This window comes from Dermacentor variabilis, chromosome 2 (genome assembly GCF_050947875.1).
Source record: "Dermacentor variabilis isolate Ectoservices chromosome 2, ASM5094787v1, whole genome shotgun sequence".
NCBI lineage: Eukaryota > Metazoa > Arthropoda > Arachnida > Ixodida > Ixodidae > Dermacentor > Dermacentor variabilis.
Window position 1 is genome coordinate 223,565,822 of NC_134569.1, and position 13,219 is coordinate 223,579,040.

General features: G+C 45.6%; 1 protein-coding gene across 1 annotated transcript in view; it reads right to left on the reverse strand.

The window, feature by feature from the left end:
• The window catches only part of LOC142570705 (uncharacterized), a 29,336-nt gene extending 17,504 nt beyond the window's left edge, over positions 1-11,832 (reverse strand). The window contains exons 1-2 of the mRNA XM_075679053.1: positions 11,707-11,832; positions 2,985-3,245 (exon numbers count right to left, since the gene is read on the reverse strand). Of these exons, the coding sequence (XP_075535168.1) occupies positions 2,985-3,245; positions 11,707-11,832 (387 nt within the window). The remainder of the gene's footprint in view (positions 1-2,984; positions 3,246-11,706) is intronic.
• Between the last annotated feature and the right edge of the window lie 1,387 nt (positions 11,833-13,219).

The window sequence follows — 13,219 nt, forward strand, 5'->3', positions numbered from 1 at the left end:
CGTTCTCCTCCCCGCGGTGGCTCAACGCCTAGAACATTGCTCAGCTTCGCACCAAGTCGCTGAATCAAAAACTTGCCGCGGCGGCCGTATTTGAAAAGGGGAAATACGAAAACGCCTGTGAAAAAGTAATTTAGAGGTTTTCGTGCCAAAACCATGATATGATTACGTGGCACGCCGTAGTGGGAGACTCCTGAATTATTTTGATCATTCGTGGTTCTTTAAAGTGCACCTAATGTAGGGCACATGGCCGTTTTTGCATTTCATCAGCATCGAAATGCGGCCACCGCGGCCGGGATTTCATCTCTCGACCTCATCGTTGGCGGCGCAACGCCAATGTCACTACGCCACGACCGCGGGTAAAGGACGCCCATGTGCCGTCCGTTGGACGCGCTTTGAGTGTTCGCAGGTGATCAAAGTTAATCCGAAATGTCCCACTACGACGTGCCTTATATTCACATTGTCGTTTTGGCTAGTAAAACGACATAACTTATTTTTTTCCATTAGCACTCGCACAAAACCACAGTGCTGAACGCCTCATCTTTTCTTGCGTACATTCTTTTGAGAGTAGCGAAAAATTTGGCTACTTGAAGGCCATTCATCGTGCAATACGCCGAGTACAACTTACAACAATAGAAGAACACACGCCATACATCATTGCGCGCCGTTGTCCATTTATGATGTATTCTTCCGCGGTTTTCGGTACTGTTTAGCGTATGAAACGGTAAAACATCTTGCTTGGTCGTATTCTTGTGCGCTGCAGTTTAACCGTCATGATTCAGCTCGCGAGGCCGTCCTGTCTCGGTAAATCCAACCGAAGAAGCCATTCCATGTCAAGGGCAACATTTCGACAACCTCTAGCAGGCATCTGCAGAAGCTCTATGGAAGGCGGATCGCTTCACGACGGAAATAACGGGACGTGCAAATAAAACGTTGGCTGGTAAATAATTAGTGCCGCTCCATTATTTCTTCCCAATTTCTTTCTTGGAATTCGGTCATCACAATAAATTTTGGTGTTACCCACAATGTCGCATGCAGAAATGCTGGGTAACAATTCAGGCAAGAAACTGAAAACAAAAAACGAATAAATCATACATAAATACCGCGTGTACCATACCGCGAATAGTGAGCGCATATATGTTTTCCAGATGAGTGCAGCCACATCTTGACCCCACTGTTCAATTCAGGCATAAACACGTATGGGAGAATCTAGGTAACGTGCACTATCGAATGTGTGCTTATATGAACTGAAATTTCTTAAATAATAGTATTACAAAAGTAGCACATTAAACAACGCCCTAGTTGAAAAAGAATCGCCGCGACAGATGCAACAATTTGTAGCACGTGCGTATTGACAAGTATACTTATCTTTATCGGGCGACCACGTTTCGCCACCTAACAAATGTTATCGCACAGCGCGGGACACGCCTGCATGCATCCGAAGTTTCTGGAAAGTTATCGATGCTTCTATTCACTGTCTGTTGTCGCCGAGCCTTATGTTATCTGATTTCATCGCGTGACGCGAATGGTGCAGAACTTTGTGGAGGGAACGCGGGTCCCAACGATTAGTCTGGAACATTCGACGCTTGATGCATAAAATCAGACGCGCTTGACCCGTTGATCAGATTTTCGACGATCACCGACCGTGTTCGCCGCTATCGCTGGGCTATTATAGCCTGTTTTTGTGGGCACAGGTTCGCCCAATAAAAGTTAGTTTTGTCTTTCACAGTATTTCTACTGTGTTCTTCAACGTCACCAGCACGTGACAGTATTGACACGTGTGCTTATCTTTATCGGGCGACCACGTTTGGCCGCCTAACAAATAAGAAATGTTGTCGCGCAGCACAGGACGCGCTTGCATGTAAAAGAAGTTTCTGGAATGTTATCGATGGTTCCGTACACTGTCTTTCACCGCAACTTGCGTAATTTGATTGCATCTGTGCGCGACGCGAATAGTGTAGAACTTTGTGGAAGACACGCGGGCCCCATCGGTTAATCTGGAACATTCGACGACTGAGCTATAAAAGACGACGCGCTTGACCCGCTGATCAGATTTTTCAACGATCGCCGACTGTGTTCGCCGCTCTCGTTGTGCTATAAGTGTAGCCTGTTTTGTGGGCACAGGTTCGCCCAATAAAATCTAGTTTTGCCTTTCACAGTATTGTTACTGTGTTCTTAACGTCACCACCACGTGACAGTACCTACAAGGCGCCTGGTTTCCTTTCTAATTGCCCAATTAGTGGTTCTCCCGCGCCATTTATTCACATGCTTGTGCCGCAGCTAGATAATGTCATCTACGTAAACGTTGAAGGATTTGTGGATTCAAAGCATAGAGTTTCACACAATTACTATAGAGAACCTGGTGCTAGTGTCTACGGGAGCTGCAAGCAGGGTAGTTCCACCAGCCTGGGAGTGATAGGCAGTACGTGGATGTGCCGAAACTTCGTCCTTTTGGCTTTAAATGGCTTCGTTACTTTGCAAACGGACCATATTTTAAAAAGTAGGGCGTTATAGATACGCAAATGAACATTCAAATTGTTCGACTGCGGATTCGAACTCGGGACCTCTAGCACAGAAGTGTGATATCGAAGCCTTTACATCACGGACCTATACAGAAGTGGAATCACTGCAATCAGGAGCGATTACGAGTGTTTGCAGAGTCTTGTTACCTTCAGCATTAAGAAGTATCAATTGCTTTCAAATTTAGTGCAGTTTAGGCCTAGATAAAGGGTCATAAACGAAGCTACAAGAATGCAGGAAGCCCAAGCACGAAGACCAGACAAATCCATCTGCTAGCCATTATTCCCATGGTGGCAGAACGATCGCAGCACCATAGTTCCCTCTGGTAACTGTAAGAAAACATGCTTCAAAGTACTAAGTTAACTCGTGGAGAAGGAGGCTGTGGTGCAGGGTTCCGGTGTAATTGTGACCCCTGCTTGTGCTCAGCTCCCGTGGTGGGGTAATGCAAAAAGGGATGATGGAAATACCTCTGGCTTGTGCGGTGCCATCTCGAAAATGAAGTGCAGATTCCAGTTGACGCTGAGGTCGACCAGCTGGTCTAATGGTTCCACACCTTCCACGTTTTCCGCCGAGATGGACAACTTGTGCTCGTACATGAAGCGCTTGAGCCTTCTCACGTTGTCGGTAGCGTAGGCGGCGTCGTGCGCGTCGACGCACGAGATGTACATGTCGAAAGCCTTGCGCGTGCCCTTCACACGACTCTCCGGCGGGTGGTGGTTGGCGGTCGCCTGCACGTCCCGCTCGCAATCTGTTCAACGAGACTCCGCAGTTGCAGGGATAATGGCTAGCAAGGCTGAAATATTGTTCAATCCATTGGCTATTCATTACCCGACATCCCTGCGTCGACAACATGTCCTGATGTCATTGACACTGAAAGCTGCATCTTGCGCTTTTGACATAAGATGTCTTTTGGTGAGGCATTAGAGTCGTTCGTTATAAAGGACGTGAACGGACTTCGAATTTTCTGCAGCATGCACAAATATCACAGTAATAAACTAATGAAATTTGAATACTGCCATTACAGAAGTACTGCCAGTGGGGTCCCCCTTTGCAGGAATTAGGAGTCTGCTTCTTTTACGCGAAATTCAATGGGAAAACATCTATATGTGTATTTTTTACCTGGTAAGGTTCATGCTTTCCGTTAATTACGAAAGAAATTGGAGCATTAGTTAAATACAGAAAGCCTGAGAAGGGCTCTTGTGCCAGATACTTCAATTTTACATTGTGCACAAACTAAACATTACGTGCAACACAGTTTCGTTGACTGAAATTATTGGTGTAACATGTAATTAATGCACATAGTGGCCAGCCCCTGACGAATAACAAAATTCATAACAAACTTCTGCGAAAAATAACAACGCTGTGGATACGCACACTGTAAATTTAATTCTGCACAAAGATATTCGACACTACAAAACACTATATTGTGCAAATATAAAAGGTAATAATCGATCAATCGATCATTTTTATTTCGTCTATTTCACAAACAGACAGAGGAGCGGATAATAACAGCTGCCCTGCCGCCGCTTGTCGAGCCTGCTGCCTCATTGGAAGGGGTCACAACAACACAAACGGTTATACATTTCATCAAGGTAAACGCCTAGGGCCTCATAACATAAAACGCCAAATTTAAGTAACCGCCGATGCAAGCATCGGGCCAAAATCCGCAGCGTTGCCTGAACAGCCGAATCAAACACTCTCCTCGTTTATAGGAGGTCACTTGTTTGTTTCCAAACGAATAACATTGCCGACATTGAGCAGTTTTTCTTATATAATTGGCTGACAAGACGCGAAGAACTCACTCAAGTGGAGAGGGTTTCGATGGGACCGAGCAAGCGCGCTGAAAATAGATAAAGGGATAACGAGGGTGGTGCCGGCGTTTGCGGCTGGTCCACTTTCCCTTACTTTGGTTGTAGTGGGTTGTCTAAAATCGCGGCGGCGTGCAACGGTCAGTTAAAAACGCCGCTGAAAGGGATTCTCGGCAAGGATGAGTGGGCAGAGAAATGTCGTAAAGGTGTCAAAAGTTTTTGATACCGTTACAAGGCCACGCAAAAACTTTTATTGTGCGCAAATAAACCCATGCTCTCCGGCAGGTGCGAATAGCCAGTGACTGAGCGATTAGCGGCAGCCATCTTCTATTGCTTTCGGAATGGGGCAGTCGACGGCAATTCTGTAATAAATCGTGTTTTGTTCGGCATATTAATGCATCTTTAACGCGTACACGTCACTTTGACACAAAGAGTTATCGCAGTTTTAACGCGACAGCGTTAAGGAGCTCGTGTCGCAGAAAAGTCGGTGTCGTCGGCATCGGCGGCGTTGGCCGTGAGCGATAATTCCCAGAAGGCACTTCATAAATAAAAATATCATGCAAGATGGGCTGGTGGGAATCGAACCAGGATCTCCGAAGTGTGAGACGGAGAGGCTATCACTCAGCCGCGAGTTTTCTTTTTTTTATTACCGGCTTAGCAAAAGAAAATACAATGTGAGTATTACAGGGCCATAAAATACAACTAGTCAATGCCGGATCAGTGTGGTGAGATAAGAATGATGTAGGCTAGTCACTTTGTCCAAAACACTTAGCCAATCAGGAGGATCACTGTGTGCACAGAAAAATTCGTGTATATATAACTCACTTTCAATGCAGTGTTGATGTGCAGGGGTCTGCACAATGCGCTCATGCCTTATATCCATACGCCTTCGCCACACACTGTGCATGCACAGAAGCATTAACAGATCGACAGGCGCTCCCTCTGGTTCCGCGCATGGCAGGAAGCGTATTCCGAAAGCACTTAACGGCAATTCCTTTTTAAGGTTACGTTTTAGAATATCCCACAAAACCACTGCGTCATGACAATCTAAAAAGATATGCTCAAGCGTCTCCGGTTTTTTGCATATAAAGCAATTCAGAGACCAAGGTACAAAATTGCCTTTGCTTTGCAGCCACGGTTTCACTGGGAGAGTGTCTGTATGTAGTTGAAAAAAGAAAGATTTAACAGAAGCTCTTACCGGCATTCGTTGAACTCTCTTAAGAACATCTCGTTCTGAACATAAAACAAATACTGTACGATACAACGGTACAGGCAAGAATACATCAACAAGATCTTTGTACAACTTCTTACTAGTAACAGCTGCCAGATATTCACGAGAAAATCTTGCTTTTAGGATTCGGAAAGACACGACCACTTCACGCAAAAAAGCACTTAAAGGCATTGGCCCCGTATACATGGACGACACTACATAATCAGGCAAAGAATCGCGCAGTCTAGCTTGAATAATTGTTCTCAGAAAAGCATCCTTTTGTTCACGCAAAAAAAGAACCCTGCTTACAATCTGTTTGAGGAACAAATGTGGCAACCCCAGCCCCCCATTCAACACTCTATGGAACCGATTACTACGACTTGTACGTTCCCATGTTGAGGCCCAAATAAACATCGCAAATACTCTATGCAGCTTTTGCACAGACATCCTCTTCAGACGTAACGCTTGCATCACATAAAAGATTTTAGCGACTAAAAACAAATTACACACGGTGGCTCTTGCAAACATCGAAAAATTATGCCCTCCCCATTTGCCGGTCTGGGTTTTCATTCGCACTACTTCATTGTCCCAATATTCTTTGCTATTTCTATAATGTTCGAGGGGGACACCTAGGTAGGTGCCTGGAGTTACCGTCCATTGCATGTTACAAAAAGTCTCAGGCTTGTACTGCCAATTCCCATGCCAAAAACCACGACACTTGTTCCAGCTAATAGCACTTCCACTTGCAGTACAAAATTTTACAGCCTCTTGTACAACTGCTTTAACACTGTCATGGTCCGAACAAAACACTGCTACATCATCAGCATATGCTAAAACTCGAACTTCAGTTTTATGAAAAGTGTAACCCCGGATGTTTGGGCTCTTCAGCAGCCGCAAACAAAAGGGCTCGAGGTAGAGAGCGAAAAGCAGGGGGGATAAAGGGCAGCCTTGTCTCACAGACGACTGCACAGGAATACCACCACTTAACTGCCTATTAATTATCAGCTTCGCTATACAACCATTGTACAACATTTTAACACCTTCTGTAATACCAGTTGCAACATTGATATGGTCTAGGATCGAGAACAGAACTTCGTGTACGAATTTATCGAACGCCTTGTGCAGATCTAATTGCAACATGGCCACGCGCCCACACATTCCGGCACACCATTCAAGGACAGTTCTAGCTGTGTGAACATTGGTAAAGATTGACCTGCCTTTTATGCCGCATGTCTGATGTGGCCCTACAAGTGACCTAATGACACTTTGAAGGCGTCGAGCTAAAATCTTGATGAATATAGTCCACGTTTGTTAGACTGATGGGACGGTATGATTCAACAGACTGTAACTTAATCGGATCATTCGTTTTAGGAATTAGTACTACGTGGGACGCTCGGAAGGACGGAGGGCTTGCTTTCGTTTCATAGAATTCGCTAATCAGCCTTTCAAGTGCGACTGCCACTTCTGTTCTAAAGGCTTTATATAGTGATGCGCCGAGACCGTCTGGCCCAGGCGACTTGTTTGAACTAAGCTCCAGAATCGCTGATTCAATTTCCTCAGCCGTAATACTGGCTTCTAGAGCATGCGCAAGGTCATCCTCTAATCTCGGCATCAGCGATAGGAATTCTGTTCTGAAGTAGTCAGTGTTCGGAGTATTAAGGCTGAATATATCTGTGTAATGTTCGACGAATGCCTGCTTGATTATTTCTCTTCGATTTGTGATTTCGTTTTGATAGCATATTTCCGTTATCTCTTTCGACAGGGCGTGCCTTTTTTCATCACAGAGCGCGCGTTTGGTAGGCGTCCCTCCGGACCACAGTTTTTCGTTACGCGCCCTTATCACTGCCCCCCGGTACATTTCTTCGTCTATTGCCTCGAGCTTAGTTTTAGTCTCTTTATTTCTTTTGTGAACAATCCCGGCTCGTAGCACTCCGTACTTAGCATAAAATCTAGGGCACTCTGCAGCTCTTTAACTCGTCGTTTTTCTTTTCGCCGAAGCGCACATGATCTATCAATAGCGGCTATTTTAGTATCACGTTTGAACTGCTCCCATACTTGCATAAAACTTCCGGAGTTACATCTCAGCACTGAAAATAGATAAAGGGATAACGAGGGTAGTGCCGGCGTCTGCGGCTGGTCCACTTTCCCTTACTTTGGTTGTAGTGGGTTGTCTAAAATCGCGGCGGCGTGCAACGGTCAGTTAAAAACGCCAATGAAAGGGATTCTCGGCAAGGATGAGTGGGCAGAGAAATGTCGTAAAAGTGTCAAAAGTTCTTGATACCGTTACACGGCCACGCAAAAACATTTTTGTGCGCCAATAAACCCATGCTCTCCGGCAGGTGTGAGTAGCCAGTGTCTGAGCGATTAGCGGCAGCCATCTTCTATTGTTTTTGAAATGGGGCAGTCTCCGGCTATTCTGAAATAAATTGTGTTTTGTTCGGCATATTAATGCATCTTTAACGCGTACAGGTCACTTTGTCACAAAGAGTTTTCGCCGTTTTAACGCGACAGCGTTAAGGAGCTCGTGTCGCAGAAAAGCCGGTGTCGTCGGTGTCGGCATCGGCGGCGTTGGCCGTGAGCGATAAATCCCAGAAGGCACTTCATAAATAAAAATATCATGCAAGATGGGCTGGTGGGAATCGAACCAGGATCTCCGGAGTGTCAGACGGAGACGCTACCACTCAGCCCCGAGTTCGTTCGTTCAAAGCGGGACAAAATCGCCCGTAGTGAATGCTGTGTTGCCTTAGAAACTTGCCGTAGAAAGTCCTACTGCGGTGTATATCGGCAATTATGACCATGCAGCTTACAGAAGTTGCAGTTTTATGAGTAGCGAAGTACGTTTCCGCTACATTTCTTCTGTTCTGTGCGCACACGCAGAGCCATCTTGCGGCAAGCACAGAAGACCCCCTCCTCGCGATGTACGGCGCTGCCCCGACACGTGGCGCGCCACTAGCCCCATGATCGCGTCCGCCTTCATGGCGCGTCGCGGCCCGGCTATCGGTGCTGATCGCGATGTTTGGCTGGCGTAAATAGTTTGAGTAGGCGGCGCGAACGGGGTGCAATAACGCTATCGCATTCCACTCTTGAAGGCGAAGCTTAAGCGTCCTCCAAACTTTTGTGACGTCGAGTGGCAGACAGGTGATGTGGGCGCAGCTTGAAATATTTTGACCAATAGCAGAGGGTTAATGGCGAGAAGGCGTCGAATCATAAATAATTATTTTTCTTTTGTTCAGATCAATCATGCATATTCAGTGTGTACGCGTCATATCAGATTGGGGGCTATCGTGGTTTTCGTGACGCCGCGTGACAGACAGGTGAAGTGGGGGTAGTCCAAAAAGTATTTGACCAATTGCGGAGCGCTGATTGCTGAATTAGACCAGAAAAGTTTGAAATACCTTTACGTTACAGCGCCCATAATTAGAGATAACATCTCTAAGCAAAATATATGTTTAGCTTTGCATAATGATTTCCTGGGAACTTCTGACTCAAATATTGAACTTGTAGAGGAGTTTATTAGTCACCGGCGTTTGGGAACAACGGTTAGAGCAGGGCACGGACTCCCAGCACGAGCGGCGTTCCCTGAGCAAAAGCGCTGGGGAGACTGACCCACTCGAAAGCGCTGGCGAGGACAGCGTCCCTCTTCTTCGCTACAATTACCCCCGGGAGGAAAAGAGAGCCGTCCCGCGACCTATCAGCACCTCTCTATAAGTGGATCATAGTAGGCTTGAGGTGCTCGACGTTGACGATGTCTCGTCCATGACGGCACATGTACGAAGACGAGTCAACGGGCTCGATCACGTAGTTGACGGGGGATGGGCGTTTGACGAAATGGTAGGACCCTTCACACTGGGGTAGTAATTTCGAAGAGGGACCAGGCGCAGCGGAAGGAACCGCGAGCCACACCAGCGCTCCAGGAAGGAAAGTGGTGTCACCGAAGGAAGAAGTGGTGTCACCGCGAGTGCTCTTCTGGCGCCCTAGGTCATTGAAGATGAAGGCGCCCGAACGAGATCTCGGCACCCTTTAGCATGCCTTGACGTGGCAGAAATGGGCGGACATTCAGTCCATCTTCATCGCTACAAACTAAAATATTTTTTCGCCTGGTGCGTTTAACAGCAATAAAACTTAATCATTAAGACGATGTCTGTCATAGTTAGTTAATTGGGGTACCTTTACGACTTCCAATACGCTGGCAATACCGTGTTCTTATTTAGTGGCTCCGCTTTCCCTATTTTATAAAATGCATTAGATTTAAAGTACCGTTTAAGTTTAAAGTATAAACACGAGTCACGTGAAGTGTTGCATGCGTATAAAACGCTTTCAAACATGATGCGCTAGCGTTTTGAACGCACTACCATACAATCTGGTGGCAATCAACGAAATTGGCTGGGAAGTTTAGGTTAAGGTATAGTGTCTTGGAGGCACTGAATTACGATGTGCAAGGATATTAGAACCCACCTCATTCTCTTTATTGGCGCGTTCAGGCTTCACATATACCCTAATTCGGGCCTGTAGAGCTATCGGAAAAGGTGTCTGCATTCGCATTGAGCGGCCTTTGTCCGTGCTTGTCCAGAGGGCGCGCCTCGTTTATTGCATAATTGTGTGTGAGTAAGCAATATCACCGGGTCTATAAATGTGCCGTTTGAGCTGCTTTTTAATTCAAAATTTCCACGCACGTGAACTTACATATGTTTAGGGCGACACATGCTGCATCTGCAAATATGAGGCTGAATACTGGAACGGAAATCGACTTACGCGAAAATGAATACGAAATGTATATGGGTTTTTGTTAAATTATAGGTTGTTTAAAAGGACACTAAAGAGAAAAACTATTTCTTCTGCATTGCTCCTCCGCATTGCTAGGCATTGCATTACTGCATCAATTCAGATCCAGTGATGATTTCAGTATGACGCAGGTGGTGCAAAAGCAGAAAATGTGGCCTGATCGAAAGGCCGATAGGAGGAGGCAACCAGTCCAGTGCAGAACCGGATCACGCCGAGCGCCTGTCTCGAAAAAATGATGAAAGGCTCATTTCTTTTGTACATTTGCGGCTATGTGACTAGGAAGTTTGTTCTGAAAATAAAATGCCAACACTGGTCGCGATATTCTACTAACCAAGAAAGAATATGTTCGCTAGCTGAGCGCAGATGATAACACACATCTAGCTGCGGGACAAGGGAGCCTTTCTGTACCCCGTCTGGCAATCTCTTTACAGATTGTGCCAACCTTTTCACAAGGTATTTCACTACTTGGGAGCTTCATCACGAAAATGTGATGCATGGACGTTATTGAACTCATCAGAAAAAAAAGCGGGAAGTTGCGGTCGGGTGTCCCACTCGAGGCACCCACTTGCCGGTGAAATTACTGCTTTCTATGTAACTACTCGCCTCAATCTTTTGCGAAGGCCTTGAAAAGCGCGAACGCTAACCACCGTGAATATTCACAATATCTGAAGTTAAGCTGCTGTACGTGAGACTGGGTTATTTGAATCTGTTTAAAACGTTCTCAACTATTGCACTTTTTATGGTGAAGCAATCCCAGCACCTTGGATGAATATTTTTTTTATTGATGTACAGTGATCCTAGTAGAAAGACAAAAGGTCGATGCATGACTGACCCCAAAATACTCTGAAACGTCCACTCAGTACCTGTTTATAATAATCATTTGTTATCTCTAGTTGTATTGTTGTCAGGCACGGAACATAGATCTCTATAGCTGTTGATTGTATTTTTATTTATATAGAGCATGTTTGTATTTCTTTAAAATCTTCTAAGGTATATGAAATATCACTTTTACGTTCGTACATTGCTTACCGTATTTTTTATTCGGCAGTTATCTAACTTATACTGCAAAAATGCAGGTAAGCCTATGCCTTTAATTTAATTTTATCTAGAAATCTGTAATGGCTCTCTCTGTGGGACACCTTTTGTGTAAAACCTTGTGGTATAATGTTTATCTGGAATTGCTTTTATTTCTAATGTCTGCATTTAATGCAAGCTTCGTTTAAGCACGGCGAAGCTCGTTGCCGCACACTATCTCTGAAGCGAAATAAGCTAACATGATTACCGCGCTACGGCCGTTATGAAATAAATTAATATCTTAAAGTGAGAGGCGAACGCAGCCATCAATATCATTGATTACTTTGCAGAAACTTTTAATCTTCGCTCACTTACCTGTATGGCACCTGCGATGGTGTCGTGCATGCTCTGGCCAACCGATGTCTGCCGGCGTCGAGGTGCCGTCCAGGATCCGCACACGAACTGGTAGAAGTTGTCGCACGGACTGACTGACCGTAGCATCGACTGCACGCGATGAATTAAACCTCACCACGCAATACGACACTACTGCAGGTACAATAAAACACGGGGCGAAAGTGGCATTTCCCCACACATTACCGTTGCCGTCTCCGCGTTGGGCTTCTCAGTATGAAGAGGAGTTTTTTAACCAGCGATTGTTGTGGCGGCAGGCACTCTGTCATGCGTCCGATTACGCAAGTCGCAACATGACTTCTGGCTATACCAAGAAATGGCTGCACTGCAATTGTTGTTGCTGGTGTCTTAGCAGAATAAAAGCAAGACTTTGCTATTACTTTTGCGAAAAAGGGATGCATGTTGTAGCGCTAACAAATAGGGAGTCCGAAAAAGATGCTTCGTTAGCTAACGCTGCTCAATGTTCCACATTACATAGGACAGAGTTTAGATGCAGTTCAATACAGTGCACATGGTCAGCAGCACTACCGGAAATCAAACATTGTTGAGGCTCCCAATAAACATGGCCGAAAAAAAGTGCTTATTGAATACAAATCCAACGAATATTTACTGCACATTCCCGGCACATTAAACATTATGCCTGCCATCGAAAGATTGCAGGCATAATGCACCTCTGAAATTAGAAAAGCCGCAGTGCGGCTCCAAATAGAAACATCACTACAGGTAATAAATGCTCTATGTGCATTGGTATTATCCTTTAAAAATGGGAAAAACTCAAAAAATGCTGAACCTTGTGTCAATAATGCAAATATTTTCGGGGCATATACGTCACAGCACGTGAGACCCGGACACACAAAGAAACACGCAAGTCTTCACAGTGCCGATGTGATGTGGTTGCTTTTGTGCGGTCGCATGTGGACTGCGATGTTGTTGTGGGCTGCATTGTTCTTGCGGCACGGGTCGAGCCGTTGGACAGCTGTCGCCGCCTATGCGGGGCAACGTGGAGTGGGGGGAGGGGGTTGTTAGAAAGGGGTGGCTGCGATGTGCTGACTGTAGTGCTGAAGCAGATAATGTACCGTAAGCCGTTGTTTTCTTGTCCATGACTAACCACCAGACCACGACTAACTTCTGCGATGGGTCATCGGTGTATTATTTCACGGCAATGCGGCAAGCGGCAAGTCCTGTCGATGTGGTCTACGCACGTTTAATGCTTCCTTAGCAAACACCGCGGGCACCAAAGCACGAAGCATAAAGCCATTGAAAAAAAATATCGCAGTTTCGCCCGAAAGGCGAAGCATTGATTGCGACAGCAAATTATTCGACAACTATACGAAGTAATTGTAACTGAACAAGCAACTTAGCACAGTAAAAACGACAGACACAAGAACGCTCGACAAAGACGAGCGCTACTCAGCGCTGTTTAACGGAAGAATTGTAGATATATATATATCCTCTTGTCACGCATGCGCATACCGAG